Source organism: Hypanus sabinus, chromosome X1 (assembly GCF_030144855.1).
Source record: "Hypanus sabinus isolate sHypSab1 chromosome X1, sHypSab1.hap1, whole genome shotgun sequence".
NCBI classification, from domain to species: Eukaryota; Metazoa; Chordata; class Chondrichthyes; order Myliobatiformes; family Dasyatidae; genus Hypanus; species Hypanus sabinus.
In genome coordinates, this window is record NC_082738.1 from 10,848,794 (window position 1) to 10,868,954 (window position 20,161).

Genomic DNA, 20,161 nt, shown 5'->3' on the forward strand with positions numbered 1-20,161 from the left:
GAATGTGCAAACTCAGCATGGCCTGCTCAAAAGGTCAGAATTGTACCCAGGCTCCTGAAGCTTTGAGGCAGCAGTTAAACTAGCTGTGCTTGTGCTGTTCTCCTGTCTTTTGACCCTTTCTGAGCTACGGTACTGCATGTTGCCTTCACCTAGCTTTCCCATCACTAATGCCGAAATAAAGGATGACATTTTTAATTTCTAATAACTAATTGTTGTTAATGCCATTTGCATAAAACAAACTTTGAAGAGAGTGGGCGTTTAGTAATTAATTTAGTGTGCAAGAATAAATACAACTGGTCCTCTGAGGGGAGCGCTTCACAAGATTATTAATAAACATGGTGCACTGCAAATCAAGTCAAGCTCCAGGATGTGCAATCTATTCCAAAGTAATAAAATACACTATGAATTAAACTTATTCATTATTTAAAGATACCTGCCCAGATATTAAGCTCTGAGCAGGTAAAGCTGGGCCACAGAGGTGACAATGCAGAATAGATCATTAACTGATGCTCTAAGTTTCTTGTTGGCACAGTAAGATTTAGTAATTAAATATACTGCTTTACCTTTTATGCTGCTTTCCTTCTTTAAAGCATTCACTACTCCATTGTAAATGGTGGCAGATATATTTCCAAAGGTAAAGCAATTTTATTTTACTGCTGACTTGGTTTTTAATGACCAAGAAATTTTGAATATTATGTTTTGAATACTGCACCACCTCTATAAGTGATCCTGTAATTAACAAAAAAAAGCAAGCAGATTTCTATTAACCGATGTCATCTTTGATCAGCTCTTGGGTCACTGAGATGCTGACGGAAAGGTTGTTCTGATGACATTTCCCAAACTTGCGGTTACATCTACAAAGAAGGACTGACAAGTGGGAATACCACTACCTATAGATACCCTCAAGTCATATCTTATTTGTTTTTGGAAATGTATAGCTGTTCATTCTTTGTAACTTGGTCTACGTATTGGAGCTCCCTCCCTAACGCTACTTGGGAGTACATGAACAGAAGACTGCAGCAACTCTAGAAGGTGCCTTTCTGTCATTTTCTCGAGGGCAATTGGAGGAGAACAATGAATTCTGTCCTTGTGAGCAATGCTTAGATAATGAAAAATGAATGAATAACTTTTATTTTAAAAAAAGGTGCAGTATGTGAACTAAGTAAGGCCAGTAAATCAGTAGAACCGAAAGATTAAAGGTGCAACCTGGCCATTGTAAACATGGTTATTGTGTACACATTGACAAGTAACCTCAAAGTTACATTTAATACTCAAACAATGTGATATTGTATCAGGATGTGAGTTGATTCTCCTTTCATTGATTATCCTGAGCTGAAAGAGACAGCTCAGTGTTATTGTTTGTTACAACAGATGTACACACTGGCTTTCAGTGGAGGTTAAATGCAAGGGTCCCATCAATAATATATAAGGAAGGGCACATTAATTGGAGTAAGCACAGTGGGCATGCCCATGGCAAGTTTGCTGTAGGTTAAATAGAATTAATTCCCTTCTATAATGATCTGACAAGCATCTAAAAGTTCCTTTCATGTTTAGTAAGCTGCAGGAAAATGTGATTGTGGTCTGTGGGATGTTCTGTCATCCAATGGAAAAAGCTCCTTGCTCTCTTCCCCTCTCAGACTAATGCTGTGGCTGACACAATAAAGAGTCTAAGTAGCACTTGCTGATAGCGTGGGGATTTTCTATGTCTTCATTCAGTATCTGGATTGAGAGACATCACTAGCAAGGCAAGTCCTAGTTGTCCGCCCTTGTCAGTTTTGGTGATCCACCACCTTGAAACTGCTGCAAATGTAATACCACGATGCTGCCTTGGAGAATTTTAGGATTTAGACTTACAACAATGAAGGACTGGTGAAGTATTTCCAAGTCAGGTCAGTGTAACTTGTAGGGAAACCAATGTGCCTACTGTTCTTGTCCTTTATAAAAGGTTCAGAGGTTCACTTTATTGTCACAGCATGCATATACAATAAAACACTGGTATTTGTCTTTTCCACATAGTCATGAAATACAGAAGGACTATAGGAGTTGATGAAAGAAAATAAATCAACTCTTTTCCAGCACCCCGGCACAAAAAAGAAAAGAAACAAAACTCGCAGACCCCAAAATCCCCCACCACTTAGGAAAAAACAACAGTGACAATAATAATCTCTAACCCCTCCTCACTTGCTGGGGGGGGGGGGGAACAGTGATGATAACAATCCCCAACACCCTCACCCGCAAGAAAAAAGCAGCAACAATAATCACTCCCAACACCCTCACTTGCAGAAAAAAATGACAAGATCCCCGATTCCCTCACTTGCAGAAAAGAACAGCAACAGTAGTATCAAATCCCCCAATCTTCCCCACCCCCTTACAGACAAAAATTAACAGGTCACCCACCTGCCAATCAGCCACAAGAAAGAAAACACAGAGAAACAGAAAGAAAACAATATAAAGTATGGTCCAATAATCACAACTCTCAGAATATTGGAAACATATTTTTGATGGCATGTAGTGGAGATGATGAGTTTGTAAGGTGCTAACAGAATAGGCCTGTCAATATTTTCTACATTTTGTAGAGAGCATGTACTTCAATCCTATGTGCCAGTGATGGAGGTAATGAATATTTAGGATTGTTGATGGGCAGCTGTTATAAATAATTTGGAGCTTCTCAAAGTGTGTTCATGCTGCACTCACTAGACAAATGGAGAGTATTTCACTGTGCTCCTTATTGTGCCGTGCAAATGTTGGAAAGGCTTTATGATGGTAGAAATTGATTTACTTGTTACAGGATACCCAGCCATTGATCATCTCTTGTAGCCACAATGTTTGTGGCCTCCCCAGTTAGTTTCTGGTCAGTGGTGATCTCCATGAAGTTGATGGTGGGGTACATGACATTGGTAATGTCAGTGAATGTCAAGACTAGGTGTTTGGGCTTTCTCTTGTCATCGGCCATTGCCTGGTGCATTTGCTGTGTAACTGTTTCTTGCACTTACACTCAGTGGCCATTTTAAGTACAAGAGCGGAACCCAACGTAGTTGTCTGCTGCTGTAGCCCATCTACTTCGAGGTTCAACGTGTGCATTCGGAGATGCTCTTCTGCACAACACTGTTGTAACACCTGGTTTTTTGAGTTACTGTTGCCTTCCTGTCAGTTTGAACCGGTCTGGCCATTCTCCTCTGACCTCTCATTAACAAGGTGCTTTCACCCACAGAATTGCCACTCACTGGATGTGTTTTTATTTTTCGCACCATTCTCTGTAAACTCTAGAGACTTGTATGTGAAAATCCCAGGAGATCAGCAGTTCCTGAGATGCTCAAACCACCCTGTCTGGCACCAACAATTATTCCAAGGTCAAAGTCACTTGGATCACATTTGTTGACCAACTTGATGTTTGAATGTTGTTGTTCTGGTACGAGCAATACCTGATCCTCTTGACCGTGTCTGCATGCTTTTGTGCTTCCACATGATTAGCTGATTTGCATTAAGGAGCAGGTGTACTAGTGTACCTACTAAAGTGGCCACTGAGTGTATCAACCCATGCCTGAAGTTTATCTAGGTCTTTTTGCATTCAGGAATGGACTGGTTCATTTGCTGAGTTGCAAATGGAATTGAACACTGCAATCAGCACACGTTCCCACTCTGACCTTGTGATGGAAGAAAGTTCATTGGTGAAGCAGCTAAACAGGCTTGGCTATTAGAAACCATATTGAGGGACTCCTGCAGTGATATACTAGAGTTGGAATAATTAACCTTTGACAACCATAGGCATATCCCATTGTCTGAGATAGGACTCTGACCTCTGGAGTGTATATCCTTTAAAATGTCCATTGATTTTAGCTTCACCAGGGTGCCTTGATGTTACGAACAATTATTCTTGCTTTGTCTTTAAATTAGGCTTTTGGTCTCTTTATTTACCATGGCTGTAATGAAGTCTCGTACCAAGTTGGCTTGGTGGCACTATTGTTGGTAGATGAGTGGCATAATAAGAGGTCTGACCTGACCTGAAATGTTTATTTGGTTTCTCTTTCCACAAATATTGCCCAACTTTCAGCTGGGCCTTTGCTTGCTCTGGTAGACATTCCAGTCAAGATAGATTATCTGTTTAGCACCTGGCTGAGCTTTTTTACTGAGTGCTTCCATGTGTGGGACCCCACCATTGCTAAGGATGGGGCTGTTGTTAGAGCTACCTCTTCCTGCAGCTGTTTAATTGTCCTCCACCATGCAGTAGGATCGCAGATCTGCGATCAATACTACTTGCCACAGACCTAATCTGGCATCTTTGCCCCTCAGGACTCTGGTTTGATGACTCTTGGTTCCATTCAGCTGTTTTTGATCATGAATATTGTTTTGTTTTACTTTACTGTTGGGTTGTTAATTTAGAATCTATTCATATATTTGAGTCCGCAGCAAGTAATCATTTATTTGTATAATTTTGGAATGCTGTTCTGTTCATGCTACCTGTTCACTGACTACCATAATCATCCTGATATATCTTTGCTGCAAGTCATTTCTGTGCATTCAACATTAATCAAACTGAAGTAAAAAGTTAACCATAGAACTACAAGGCTTTTTGTAAAGGAAAAGAAAAGCATTAACATTTAATAGCCAATACTACCACTTGGCTTGTAAGTGTAAAAATTTGAAATGAACCAAACAGCAAAATTTACCATGTGACATTAGGCACCACATTTAAGGTGAACGTGAAAGCCTTGTACAGGCTGCAGAAGCTATTTATTAGAATATTACCAGGAAAGTGGAATTTCAGTGAATGTGCATAAACTAGAAACTGGACTTGTTCTCTTTACAATGAAGAAGATTTATAGCTGATTTAAATGGGGGTGCTAATTAATTAACTTTGAAGATTTTTTTTTTAACACCAATTGGGTTAGTAATTTAAAAACAAATTTAAGGAAATTGGTAAAATAACCAAAAGAGAAGTAAAGACGATGGTTATCATGACTATGCTGCTTGAAGAAAATACTTATGGCAATGGATTCAATATTAACTTTCACAAAGAAATAGCAGAAAAGAGAAAATGTGCATATAGAAGAATTGCTGGGTAGGGAATGTGTTTAATCAAAACTAAGTAGCTTCACTAAAGAGGGAAGATGCTACTATGCCTTTTGGATTGTGTTAAATATCTAATGTCACTTTTTATCTTTTCAGATGAGCAGGAAGCTTTAAAGTCCATCATGAAGGACCTTGTTGCCCTGCAAATGGGACGAAGGAGTCGAATGAGTGGCTATGATAGTGTGAAGAGCAAAGGCAACACCCATGCTAATAAACAGGTAAGAGCCTCACTGGAATACATTAGTGTTAAATTTGAATCGAAGCAAATCATTTCCTGACTTTATGAAACGATGCCCTCATTAAAATGTATTTTCCTTTTATTTCAGAATGACGTCCGAATAAAGTTTGAACATAATGGTGAAAGAAGGTATACAATTTTGTAATGTAATTAAAATTAACCAAGGTCACTCTAAATTATCGAGAGTGAGGACAAGTTCTGCTAGATGGAGGAGAGTGAAGGTGGAGGGGAACTGATTGGGACCAAAGAAGAAATTATTGAGGGTGAGGACAAGTTCCGCTAACCAGTTCCCCTCCACCACCACTCTCCTCTGCGTAGTGGAACTTGTCCTCACTCTCAATAATTTCTCCTTTGGCTCCTCCCACTTCCTTCCTACAAAAGGTGTAGCTCTGGGTACTTGCATGGGTCCCAGCTATGCCTGCCTGTTTGTCGGCTACACGGAACAGTCTATGTTCCAAGCCTACACTGGTGTCCGTCCCCCACTTTTCCTTTGCTATATCAATAACTGCTTTGGGGCTGCTTCCTGCACCTGTGCTGAACTCATTGACTTTATCCACTTTGCCTCCAGCTTCCACCCTGCCCTCAAATTCATCTGGTCCATTTCCGACAACCCCCACCCCCCTTCTCTTTCTCAATCTCACTGTCACTATCTCGGGAGACAGCTTATCCACCAATGTCTATTACAAACCCACACAGCCTGTCACAGCTACCTGGACTACACCTCACCCCACCCTATTACTTATAAAAATGCCATCCACTTTTCTCAATCCCTCCGTCTCTGCCGCATCTGCACTCAGGATGAGGCTTTTCGTTCTAGAATGAAGGAGATGTCCTCCTCTTTCAAAGATGGGGGCTTTCCTTCCTCCACCATCAACACTGCCCACAACCGCATCTCTCCCATTTCACGCACATCTGCTCTTACCCTATCCTCCCGCCACACTACCAGGGATAAGGTTCCTCTTGTCTTCACCTACCAGCCTCTGCGTCCAGTACATAGTTCTCCAAAGCTTCCGCCATCTCCAACAGGATCCCACCACCAAGTACATCTTTCCCTACTCTTCCCTTTTCTGCTTTCCACAGGGATCGCTCCCCAAGCGACTCCCTTATCCTACTCATCCCTCTCCACTGATCTCCCTCTGTGAAGCATGATGTGGAAAATAAATTTGACAGATAAGAAGTTTGACAGGCACTGGAATGCTTTTATTTTTGAGTGTTTGCTTAGTAGCAGACTTGGTTTTGGCTGTGGAAGTAAGGTGGAAGAATGTATCTGGTATGAAGATTAATGAACTGTGTGGTGATATTGAACCAGAGTTCAGAAGATTTGAATCCATACTGATGTTCTGTTCACATCACTGTTACACGCGCTAACTTAGATTGACTCCCTGTGCAACAGTATCTCAAAGTAAAAATTTACACATTTAAAAAAAGTCTCTATGACTTTAGTAACACACAGAATGCTGGAGGAACTCAGTCCTGATGAAGGGTCTCAGCCCAAAATGTCAACTGTTCGTTCATTTCCATAGATGCTGTCTGAGCTGCCGAATTTCTCCAGAATTTTGTGTGTGTTTCTCTGCAGCATCTGCAGAATTTCCTGTCTCTAACCTTACCTTTCTATTTTTTGCTCTCTAACCTTCACTAGCCATATGACCATCAGTATGTTCCTCCATTTTTGGCCTCTTAACCTTATGCCATTTTTTAACATTGATTTTTATAAGTTAGCATCCTAGGGCTAAACTGTGGAATTCCTGCCATAATTTTTCTGTCTCTCCCTTTGTAAGATGTTCATTAGAAATTATTTCTAAGCTTTTGGTCATTTACTTGAATATTTTCTGTATGTCAAGTGTTTCTCAACTTCCCATGGACTATTCGGGGCCTATAATGTAATCCTAACAATATGATCATTCTCTTATTTCTCAGCACTACCCATAAACTCTCATTGAATGATCCTGCTGCTAATCAAAAATGCAACTTCCCTTCCTTGTTCCTCTGCCTTCATCCAGCCTAAATACCCAAAACATTGAGTTATTTCTGACCCTCTGAACCACATTGCTGTAATGGATATAATGTCCCTGTTGTTTTTCCTTTTTCTTTTTGTAGCTATTGAAGCTTTAAATTCAACCCTCTTGCCTGCTTTGCCAAATTTCTTGAATGAATATTGTCTAGATACTGACCTTCTTACTCTTGGAAGCACTTTACTATCTCTATCTGCTTTATCAAAACCTTCATGATTGAAGACCTTCATAGATTCTTCTCTAAAACATGTGTAAAGAGAACAACTCCATTTTCTCCACAGAACTACTACAATTCTGGCAAAATAAAAGCTGAGATGCAACTTGCAGGTCAGGCAGCATCTGTAGAAAAAGAAAGAGGGATACTGTCCCAGGCCAATAACTGCTTCATGAACGTTTAATATTTTGAAATATGAATTGCATTTCTCTATACACAGATGTTACCATACCTGAGTATTTCCAGCAATTTTGTACTTCCTTCTGCATTCCAATATTTGCAATATTTTGCCATGTAGAAGTGCTCAGTGGTGGGGAGAACTTTACCTGTAATGGACTGGGCAGTATCCACTGCTTTTTGTAGGGTTTTCTGTTCAAGGAAATTGTAGGCCAATTGGCCTGACCTCAGTAGTTGGGAAGATTTTGGGAGTCCATTATTAAGGATGAGGTCTCAGGTTACTTGGAGGCACATGATAAAATAGGCGAAAATAGGGATGATTCCTTAAGGGGAATTCTGTTGAAATTCTTTGAGGAAATAACAAGCAGGATAGACAAAGGTGAACCGGTGGATGTTGTGTACTTGGATTTTGAGAAGGTCTTTGACAAGGTGCCACACAAGCTGCTTAATTAGGTAAGAGCCCATGATATTACAGGAAAGATTCTAGCATGGATAGAAGATTGACCTTACTAGCGTTCTGCAGGGGTCGGTGTTGAGACTGCCTCTTTTCCTGTTGCATGTCAGTGATTTCGATGTTTACAGAATTGGTGGCTTTGAATCTTCATGCAGGATTCCATAAAGGTTAATTTGCAGGTTGAGTTGATGGTAAGGAAAGCAAATGCAATGTTGGCATTCGTTTCAAGAGGGCGAGAATATAAAATCAAGGATGTAATGCTGAGTCTTTGTAAGGCACTGGTGATGCCCCACTTGATGTATTGTGATGAGTTTTGGGCTTCTTATCTAAGAAAAAGTGTGCTAGCACTGGAGAGAGTCCAGAGGAGTTTCACATGGATGATCCTGGGAAAGGAAGTGTTTGTGCATGAGGAGCTTTTGATTACTCTGGGCCTGTACTTGCTGGAGCTTAGAAGAGTGATGGTGGTCTATTTAAAACCTGTCAGATATTGTGGATGTGAAGAGGATGTTTCCTATACAACACACAAAATGTTGGAGGAACTCAGCAAGTCAGGCAGCATGTATGGAAATGAATAACCAAACAGTGTTTCAGTTCAAGAACCTTCACCAGGACTGGAAAGGAAAGGGGCAGATGCCAGAATAAAAAGGTGGGGAAGGGAAGGTGGATAGCTAGAGGTGATGAGTGAAGCCAGGTGGGTGGGAAAGGTAAAGGGCTGGAGAGGAAGGAATCTGATGGGAGAGGGGAGTGGACCATGGGAGAAGGGGAAGGAGGAGGCGGCCCGGGGGAGGGTGATATGCAGGTTAGAAGAGGTAAGAAGCCAAAGTGCAGAATAGAAGTGGGGGGGGGGGGGCGGGGGAGGTGGGAAGCGAGATTTTATTTTCCAGAAGGAAAAATTGTATTCATGCCATCAGGTTGGAGGCTGTCCAGATGGAATATCAGGTGTTGCTCCTCCACCCTGAGAATGGCTTCATCTTGGCACAAGATTAAGCCATGGACCAACATGTCAGAACAGGAATTGGAATTAAAATGTTTGGCCTCTGAAAAGTTCCACTTTTGGCGATGTTTCCTATAGTGGGGGGGGGGGGGGCCTAGGACCAGAGGGCACAGCCTCAATAGAGGGACATCTCTTTAGAACAGAGATGAGGAGGAATTTCTTTAGCCAGAGGGTGGTAAATCTGTGGAATTCATTGTCACAGATGACTGGAAGTCAAGTTTTTGGGTATACTTAGTTTAGGTTGTTAAGGGTGTCAAAGGTTATGGGGCGAAGGCAGGAGAATGGGGTTGAGAGGGGTAATATATCAGCCATGATGGAATGGTGGAATGGACAGTGAATAGTCTAATTCTGCTCCTATGTCTTATGGTCTTAATTGACTTAAAAAAGAAGTACCCATTCGTTATCCACAGATGGCCTCTAGTTACCTTGGCTTCCAATATTTAAAAAGATATTGCATGTAACCAGTTCCCTCTGTTCCTGAATCTATTTGAAAATTATACCACTTAATTTACTGTGTTTTAATGCATTTTGCTAAACCATATTAGTCACTCGGTTCTCTGTTAAATTCTTTGTTTCTACTATGTTTGCCATTTATGAAGCCATTTATTATCTTCATTTTTTATTACATTTTCCTGTTTTGCATCCATTGTACTTTGAAGTGATCAATACATCCAAGTCTGGGTCATTAATATATGGGTAGTGGATCTTTTGGGGGGTGGAGTTTCAAGATGGCGACGTAAGCATCTGCCTTTTAGGCGCTCTTTATTTTTTTAACTATAATCACCCTTTAATTAGACCTTTTCGAACTTAATCATATGAGTTGCTACCTTTGATTGACCCTTTTTTCCTAAAATAATAGTTGATCTAATCTTGTCAAACCTAAAATGGCTACAAGTAAGAAATCGGCTAAGGATCCTTTATCCATCGACGCAATTGTTGGTCTTTTGGACACTAAACTGGATGTTAAATTTGCGGCTATGGAAAGTAAATTGGACAATAAACTGGATGCTAAATTTGCGGCTCTGGAAGGCAGACTAGAAGGTAAATTGGACAGTAAACTGTTAAGTTTGGAAAGGAGGATTACTTCGAAAATATCCGATCTTGAAGGAGTTGTTAAATCGCTTGAAACTAAGTTTCAGTCGCAGGCGTTAGAGGTTCAACAGCATGGAAATAAGATCACGACTCTTGAACAATCGATTTGTGAAAAAGCACGTACAATTGAAGTGTTAGAGAAGAAGATAGAGTCGACTGCTAAAACTTTAGATCAGTACAAGTTTAAAATTACTGATCTTGAAAATCGTTCTCGCAGACAGAATTTGCGCATCATCGGAATTCCCGAAAAAGTTGAGTCCGGTGATTTAACTGAATTTTTCTCTAAATTACTGTGGGAAATTTTCGGTGGTGAAGGTTTGAAAAATGAACCTGTTATTGACCGCGCTCATAGAGTTGCGAGGCTTTCGTCTGTGTCTGATAAACCACGAGCGGTGATTGTTCGCCTTCATTATCCTCGTGAGAAAGAGCTTCTAATTCGATTAGCTCGTAAAAAAGGTATGATCTCCTACAGAAATTATTCATTTCGAATAGTTGAAGACTATTCGTATGAAGTTATGAAAGCCAGGATCGCTTTTAAACCAGTGATGGCAGAGATTCATTCGTTTGGTTTTAAACAAGCTTTAATGTACCCAGCGAAGCTTAGAATGGTGCTGCCCGACAACAGTCTACACTTTTTTATCACTCCTGAAGAAGCGAAGAAATTTGTTGAAGAATATCGATCCTCTAGTGCAACTTGAACTATGAGTTACATTGAAGATTTTTTTTTTGGAGAGAGGATGTTATTTCATTTTAAGTTTTAACCCTGGAAGTTGGGTTATAACTTCTTATTTTGAACTATGGGTCTGGGTCTTTTTTTTTTACTATTATTATTGCTTATAGATGCTGTTTTAATCTTTATAATATCCTTTTTTTATATACGTTTGTATTTTGTAATAATGAATTATTTTTTTCAAAATGTCGTTTCTTCTTCCCATAAGTCTTTACTTTTTATAAGCGTTTATTTGCTTGCCTGTATTTAGAAATGGAACAAAGGTTTTGAATTCTTTTTCTTTAGTTTTTTTTTTAAATATGTTGTAGTGTCTATTAAATCTTTTTTTTTATATAAAAATATTCTATTTTGATAACTTTTTTTTACTATATTTTCTCATTAGATTGCTGAATTTATATTCATATTTTGTAATATGGCTTTCTCAAAATGTCGTTTCTTCTTCCCATAAGTCTTGGCTTGTGAAACGTCATCTTTGTATCTGAATATGGAAATTCTTTTTTAAAGGTGTATCACATTTTTAAACTTTAATGTGCATTTTTTTTTTATTAATGATCTTTCTGGTTTTACTATTTTAGTTTTTTTTTGATTTGTCTGATATGGGTGTGTATGTGTATGTGTATGTGTATATATATATATATATATATATGTAGGTATATATATATATATATATATTTTTTTTTTGCAACTCTATATTTTAATTGGGGTGTTATATAGTTTTTTCTTAAAAAATTTTCTTATGGAGCTGCCATCTTGAAATGGGGGTAATATTAGTATTAGTTTATGCGCCTGCCGCTTGGCTTTCTTTCAAAGGGTGGGGGGAGGGGGGAGGGATCTTTTTTCATGCTTTTGCTTTTTATTTTTTTGCTTTTAGTTTATGGGCTGACTTTAAATTGTTAATATTGTTGAGGTGTCAGGATCTCCGGTTGCTCCTGAATCAATTTTCCTTCTTCCTAAATTGTGGGTTATGTGTTTTTTTAACCTTTTATGATACACACAATTAATATTGGTATGATGGATAAATCTATTAACTTTATCTCGTGGAATACTAATGGTTTAAATCATCCGATTAAACGTAAAAAAATATTTAAAGTATTCCATAGATTGAACGCTAATATTATTTTTGCACAGGAGACCCACATTAGGAGGGAGGATAATCAACGTTTTTTTAGGTTCTGGAAAGGTCAACAATTTCACTCAAATTGTACCGCTAAAATTAGGGGTGTGTCTATTTTTATAGACGCCTCAATTTCGTTTACACATTATGAAATTATTTCTGATCCACAGGGTAGATTTTTGTTGATAACTGGTTCACTTTTTAATCGGAAAGTTGTTTTAGTTAATATTTATGCTCCAAACTTTGATTGTCCTGAATTTTTTAAACGGTTATTTACTTCTCTTCCTAATTTGAATGAATATATGTTGATTATGGGTGGAGACTTTAATTGTTGTTTGAATCCTTCGATGGATAGATCTAAACCTATTCGAACTCTTCCGAATAGATCAGCTTTACTTATTAATTCTTTTATGGTTGATTCTGGAATTACTGAAATATGGCGGTTTTTGAACCCTAAAGGTAAAGAATTTTCATTTTTTTCACATGTATATCATAGTTATTCTAGAATTGATTACTTTCTTATTGATCATCGTTTATTAACAGATGTTATTGATTGTAAATACGATTCTATTGCTATTTCGGATCATGCGCCTCTGAAGTTATCTATCAAGATTTCGGATTCTTCTATCAATACTAGATCTTGGAGACTTAATGCTACTTTACTTCAAGATCCAGAATTTATTACCTTCATAAAACAACAAATTGACTTATTTTTTTCAACAAACTATAATGAAGAGATTGATAAAGGAATACTTTGGGACTCTTTCAAGGCTTTTATTCGTGGACAAATTATTTCATATTCCGCTGGTAAAAGAAAACAAAGATATTCAGATATAGCTTTATTGGTGGATAAAATTAAAGAAATTGATAAGATTTATTCCGTTACTCCTACCAAAGAACTTTATAAGAAGAGAGTTGAGCTTCAAATGGAACATAGTTTATTATTATCTTCTTCAATTGAGAATCAATTAATTAAGACTAGGGCTCAATTTTATATTCATAGTGATCGAACTGGTAAATTGTTAGCTAATCAATTAAAAGCTATTTCGACTAAGCGACAAATTATTAAAATTCGTAAACAAGACGGTAATTTAACTACTGATTATAAAGAAATCAATAACACTTTTCAAGATTTTTATAAATCTTTATATCAATCAGAATTTGACGGTGACCGGTTTACGATGGATAATTTTTTTAATAATTTGAATATTCCTAAACTGATAGATGAAGATTGTAGCTTGCTTGATGCTCCTATTTCTATGGATGAAATAAGAGAGGCTATCTCATCAATGAATTCAGGGAAAGCTCCTGGTCCTGATGGTTTTATTGTAGAATTTTTTAAAACTTTTTCTTTATTGCTTTCTCCTTGGCTATGTGAAATCTTTAATGATGCGTTTGTTAAGAAGAGATTACCTCAATCGTTTTATGAAGCTACTATCTCTCTAATTCTTAAAAAAGATAAAGATCCTACCTTATGTGCATCTTATCGCCCTATATCATTATTAAATGTAGACTCTAAGATTCTTACAAAAATTTTAGCCATTAGATTAGAAAAGGTATTACCACAGATTATTTCAGAAGATCAAACTGGTTTTATTAGGAATCGATATTCCTTTTTTAATATTAGAAAATTGATTAACATAATTTATACTTCATCACCTACAACCCCAGAATGTGTTATCTCATTAGATGCTGAAAAAGCCTTTGATAGAGTTGAATGGACATATTTATTTAATGCATTGAGAAACTTTAATTTTAGTCCTAATTTTATATCATGGATTAAATTAATATATTATAAACCTGTTGCTTCTGTTCTTACAAATAATTATAGATCCTCTTTTTTTCAATTATCTCGTGGTACGAGACAAGGTTGTCCTTTAAGTCCTTTATTATTTAATATTGCATTAGAACCTTTAGCTATTGCTATTCGTGAGTCTCCTAATATTTTTGGTATTACCCGTAATGAGAAGTTATACAAATTATCGCTTTATGCTGATGATTTGTTGTTATATATTTCTAATCCTAGTAGGTCTATTCCTGCTATTTTATCCTTGTTGGCTCAATTTGGTAGTTTTTCTGGTTATAAGTTAAACTTAGATAAGAGTGAGTTATTCCCTTTAAACGCGCAAACTTTATTGAGTGATAGGATGCCATTTAAAGTTGTTACTGATAACTTTATCTATTTAGGTATAAAAATCACCAAGAAATATAAAGATTTATTTGGACTGAATTTTTTACCTATGCTTCATCAAATTCAGCAACTTACTACTAGATGGTCTCCCTTATTTTTATCATTAGTTGGTCGGATTAATGCTATTAAAATGATGATTTTACCGAAATTTTTATATTTATTCCAAGCTTTACCAATTTTTATTCCTAAATCTTTTTTTGATAATATTGATTCAAAGATTTCCTCATTTGTTTGGCAAAATAAAAATCCTAGGTTAAGCAAAAGGCAATTACAAAAGTCTAAAAAAGATGGTGGTCTAGCTTTACCTAACTTTAGATTTTATTATTGGGCGAATAATATTCGTAACCTAATGTACTGGAAACTAGATTTGGATTCACCTGTGTGCCCACAGTGGGTAAATTTGGAATGTAGTGAGGTTAAGGGATATTCTATATTTTCCGTTCTTGGTTCTTTTCTTCCTATTGATTTAGCCAAATTCAATAAACAGATATCTAACCCTGTTGTTAAACATACACTACGAATTTGGTTTCAATTTCGCAAATTCTTTAATCTGAAAAACTTTGCTTTGGACAGCCCTATTTTATGTAATTTTTTTTTTAAACCTTCATTGACAGATCAAGCTTTTAGTATATGGAAAAGGAAAGGTATAAAATGTTTTCGTGATCTTTTTTTTTGAAGGTACTTTGATGTCCTTTGATCAACTATCCAACAAATTTGAATTACCTAAATCTAATTTTTTTAGATACTTACAAATTAGAAATTTCTTACATAAAATTCTTCCATCTTTTCCTAATTCAACTCCATCGGATTTTTCAGATTTGATTTTTACTTTTAATCCTTGTCAGAAGGGATTAGTAGCTTTTATTTATAACATGATTATGAAGATACAGCCAGAAATATCGGATAGAATTAGACAAGAATGGGAAAAAGAACTTCGATGTAATATATCAACAGATAAATGGGAAAAAATTTTACAAATGGTTAATTCCTCCTCTATTTGTGCTAAACATGCTTTAATACAATTTAAAATTGTACATAGAGCTTATATGTCTAAAGATAAACTTGCCCGATTTTATTCGCATATCAATCCTCAATGTGACAGATGTCACTTAGAAGTGGCTTCATTGACTCACATGTTTTGGACATGTCCCACTTTACATAACTATTGGAAGGACATTTTTGATGTCATTTCCTCAGTATGGAATATCGATTTACAACCCCATTTTATTACTGCAATTTTCGGTATACCAAATGAAGATGGCAATCAACTTTCCCCTTCAATCAGACGAATGATTGCCTTTGTAACATTAATTGCCAGAAGGTCTATATTACAAAACTGGAAAGAAGTAAATCCTCCTACTACATTTCAGTGGTTCTCCCAAACTATTTCTTATTTGAGTTTGGAAAAAATCAGAAGCACTATCTTTGATTCTTCAATTAAATTTGAAGAAACCTGGGGACCATTTATTCGACACTTTCATATGAATTAATTTGGCTTATTTCAGATCCTTTTCTCTACTTATACTTGTTCAGGTATGGAGTTCTGGAGTTCTTTTCTTGACACCTTTATATATTTATAAAGTGTTATTATTGCCCATGTTAGTGTTAGTTTAGTATTTTTTTTCATTATATATTTTTTCTCATATATAATTTCAATTTTTTTTTTCTCTTTTTTCGACGATTATTTTTGTTTTTCATATATATTTACATAGACTTGATTGATTTATGCACCTTTTGTTGATGGATGTTTTAATAGGATATTATTATCCTATTACTAATGTAATCTCAAGTTTATTGAATCTGTAATCTATTCATTATTTTGTGTTGTTTTTTTTTATATATGAAATTTAATAAAAAGATTGAAAAAGAAAGAATATATGGGTAGTGGTCTTCAAAAATACCTGGAGGACCAGAATAGAACATTTGCCATTGCTGTACTATCTTGAGCTTGTTGTAAGCTGGAATAGCAATTCCATTATCTAGTAGGAGCATATCCACGACTCTAGAAAGATACCTGATATGGTCAAGTTGTGCTTTAATTGTCAGTGTTCTTGATTCCTGGGCAAGGAATGTTTGTTTGGAAGAAACTTCGCAATCCAGGAAGCAGTTCTTAAACATACCATGTCTTCCGAAGAGAAAATATGTTAGTTAATTGGAAAGTGTGAGGCAATATATTATAATCAAAAAGCTTTGCAAAAGTGATGTACACTTTGTGCAGGATCAGCTCAAATGTTTTTGTAGAAATTGGAGGGTTGAGTGGGTAAAGTTGGGACAGGTAATGAGCACCCAGTATGATCATTGGTATTTTATACTATTCTGTGATTATATACCACAATAGTCACACATTCACAACAGCAGTAAGAGGTCAGCCTAAGTGGCGCTCTCACTGTACCTGAGTAAAGGGACACTAATGTAAGTGTAATTCCTAATGTAGGTTCTTTCCCAAAGCTGCTGAATTGGCTACCTTGCTGCACATATACAGCTTTGTTTTCAACTCTTTTTCTCTTCCCCCCCCTCCCCCCCAATCAATCAGTTGAATAATTTAAATGTGACTAAGAGCATGTAATTTGGTTCACACTTGTAGAAATTCTTTCCTGTATTTCTGCTTCCCTACATAAATGATTTCTTGTTTCAGAAGTCTGCTATCAGACAATGTGGTCAGCAGACCAGAGCAAAAAGCAAACCTCTGGAAGAAATCAGTGAGTTGGGCAGCATCTTTGGAGGGAAATGGACAATCAGTGTTTTGAGTTGAGGTCCTTCATTTGGATTGCTGAAAGGTTCAGTCCAGATGAAGGGTCTCAGCCTGAAAAGTCAATTGTTCATTTCCCTGTATAGATGCTGCCTGACCTCCTGAGTTCCTCCAACAGTTTGTTTTTTTCCATATTCCACCATCTGAATTGTCTCATCTCCAGCTGACCAGAGTGGATTTTCCAGAGATAATGTTATCTCCAGTGCTTTGAGGTGCCTACTATACTTTGTTCATGTCTCCAAAACATACAGGCAGGAGGGCATCGTTGATGCTTGATTGTTTGATACAATGATTGAGGGTTTTGTCTTTGAAGGTTCTTTACCTCATTTGATTGCCAGTTATTCTGATACACTGGATATGGTACAAAATTTTTCATTGTTTCTGTTGAGAGATGGCTTTTGTACTTTGCATAGGGACCTGTGCTTTTTTAGGGTCATGCTTTGCATCTTGGTTATCAGTGTAGAGTTATTGCAAAGGATGAACAGGAACTTCATAATTAGTAGAGTTGATGTAAATTTATGAAAATATTTTAAAAGGGGTTATAACTAGCAATTATACTGCATTTGAACTTTTGGAATATAAATCTGTCATATGAAAGCTTATTAAAAAAATTAATTGCACAGACTTAGTGGTACTATGCTACAGTAGATATATTAGACTGAGAATAGTAAGAATAAGCAGTTCAATTTCTTGGTTTAAAAGCGAGGACCAGTGAGGTACCCATTGTGGATTGAGTTGGAACTTGCACATTTCCCTGATCCAAATCACTGTTAGATTAAGTATATATTTATAAGTTAACTAATTTTTTTTTCAAAACTGTGTGACACTGTGAGGAATATGCAGAGAGTCTACAAGGGATGGGTAACAAATGGGATGTAATGGGGGGGGTGGGGTGGAGAAGATCGTACACTTTGAAAATATGTAACACAGTTTATTTTTAAAAATTGAGACTTTGAAAGGTGTTGGTACTTATAGGGACCTAGTTGTTTTTTACATGGCTCAATGGAAGTTAACTTGCAGATTTAACAAACAATTATGAAGGCAAACAATAAGTTGGCCTTTATTCCAAGATGATTGGCATATGGTAATAAAAACACTTGTTTCAATTATATGAAGCCTAGTGCAGCGGCATCTGACTTGTGTGTGCCTGTCTGTTCTCATACCTAAAGAATAGAAGAGATGCAGTAAAGATTCAACGAGTTGATTGTCAGAATGGTAGGCTTGCCACATAAGGAAAAAAATAGACAGAATGGTTCTATGTATGCCCTTCAGCATTTCAAAGAATGCGAGTTGCACTTATTGAAATATTTAAAATTCTTAAGGGCCCTCCTAGGGTAGATGCTTTCCTGGCTGGATTGTCTAGAACTAGGGTTTGTAATCTCAAGAGTTTGGTTATTCAGGACAAAGGTGATATAAAATTTGTTCGTACAGTGGGCAGTAGATGTTTGGAATTCTATATCGAAAAGGGCTGTGAATATATTCGTGATGTATCAATATTTAAAGAATCAAGGGAATATGAAGTTAGTGCAGGAAAATGGCACTGAGTTAGAAGATCAACTATGATCTAATGGCAGAACAGAAACAAGGGGGACTGACTCCCTTACTCCTATTTCTGCTGTTCTAGTATACCTGTTAGTAAATGTTTTAGAAAAACAGCACATTATGAAATGTGCAAGTGTAGACTATTTCTAATAGTTGGCACCATTCGTGTTCTTGTGCATTTAATCCCCATAGAACTTGTAATAATGTTATTGCTACCTGTTATTGCTAAAATTCAAGCAGTCAGTTTCAAATGTTGAATTGTTTCTGTTTTGTCCTGTTGTCAGAATCATACAGTTCAGCCGGCCAGTCAAATATGAGGAACTGCACCAGAAAGTCAAGACGGTATTTGGACAGCAAATGGACTTAAATTACACAAACAATGAGGTAATCCCCATGTTCAAACCTCTTCAACATTCTTTTCTATTTCCATAGATGAACCTCTAATGCCTTTGCCTTCTCACTCATCTCACTGAAGTCCACTTTCTGGAAATTTCTCCAAGCTTGTATGAAAGCAGTTGTCTCTATGAAGTACCCTATATGTTCTCTCAGACAACTTTTCTGTCTAGCTAGCTTGTAATCTTTTTCTCCTCCTCTATCTCTCCCACCCAGTTTCAACCACCCATTTTTCACCACTTTTTTTTTTAAAAAAAGGCCTTATTGGTGTTTTAATATTTCCAAGCCACATTCCTGTCTTTCACTCTATCATTTTCCTTTGTTTCCAAAGTTTTTGAATGAATTACGACAAATCTGGCCATACGGTCATTTCACAACACTCCCTTTTGAATCCCTTTTATATAGTTTAATGGTAGCCTATACCTAAAGCCTGCATTAGACAAAGTTGACCACCATCATATTCTATGTGACTTCAACCACCTTCTGTCCTAATTGCACTGAACTTCACTGCCTTTTGAGGCTATTCACCATACGGTTCTTGACCTCTTCATCCTTTGAGTCATGATTCCTTTACAGCCCATTATTCTATATCCCAGCACAGTTTCTGCAGTTCCCCAGGCAGCTTCCTGTACCTTCACCTCTCCATCCTTTGGTCTCTCCTCAATAATTCTTCTTTAATATTTCCGTAGTTGTGGTCTTTGCTTTAGCATGTCAGGCTTGACTTTATCTCTGTTCACAATTCATGACTCCAGGTTTTTTAGGCCTGAACTTCCTGCCAACAAGAAGTCCTGGACGTGTCATAATTTCCTGCAACTTTACTCCCACTCTTGTATTGCTTGTGTGAAGTTTAAGGCAGGTTTTACCATCTGTCAAAGATTTCCAGATGTATTTTGTGGGCAAGGCTTATATAGCCAACCATTATGTTTCAGATTGGTCTTTTGTCAAAGGCAAGTTTGAAGGAATTGAGATCATAGCTGGTGAAAGTGAACAACAGTTACCAATTAGGGAATTTTAGAGAAATACAAGTGCCTTTCTCTGCATATATTTTTCCATAAATTGGAATTTGTATACATTTGTCTAGTTGATGTGCTATTTCTGCCCTTTTTTGGTTTTCTTAATCTTGAATTTCCTATACAGTAAAATCTTAGTTATCCAGCTGGTGGAGAGAAATTGGATCATGCCGTGTTCCTT

General features: G+C 37.0%; 1 protein-coding gene across 3 annotated transcripts in view; it reads left to right on the forward strand.

The window, feature by feature from the left end:
• The window catches only part of map3k3 (mitogen-activated protein kinase kinase kinase 3), a 172,678-nt gene that overhangs the window by 25,668 nt on the left and 126,849 nt on the right, over nt 1-20,161 (forward strand). For all 3 annotated transcript variants that reach the window (XM_059955770.1, XM_059955773.1, XM_059955771.1), the window contains 3 exons: nt 5,167-5,288; nt 5,397-5,437; nt 18,862-18,961. In XM_059955770.1, coding sequence (XP_059811753.1) covers nt 5,167-5,288; nt 5,397-5,437; nt 18,862-18,961 — 263 coding nt within the window. The remainder of the gene's footprint in view (nt 1-5,166; nt 5,289-5,396; nt 5,438-18,861; nt 18,962-20,161) is intronic.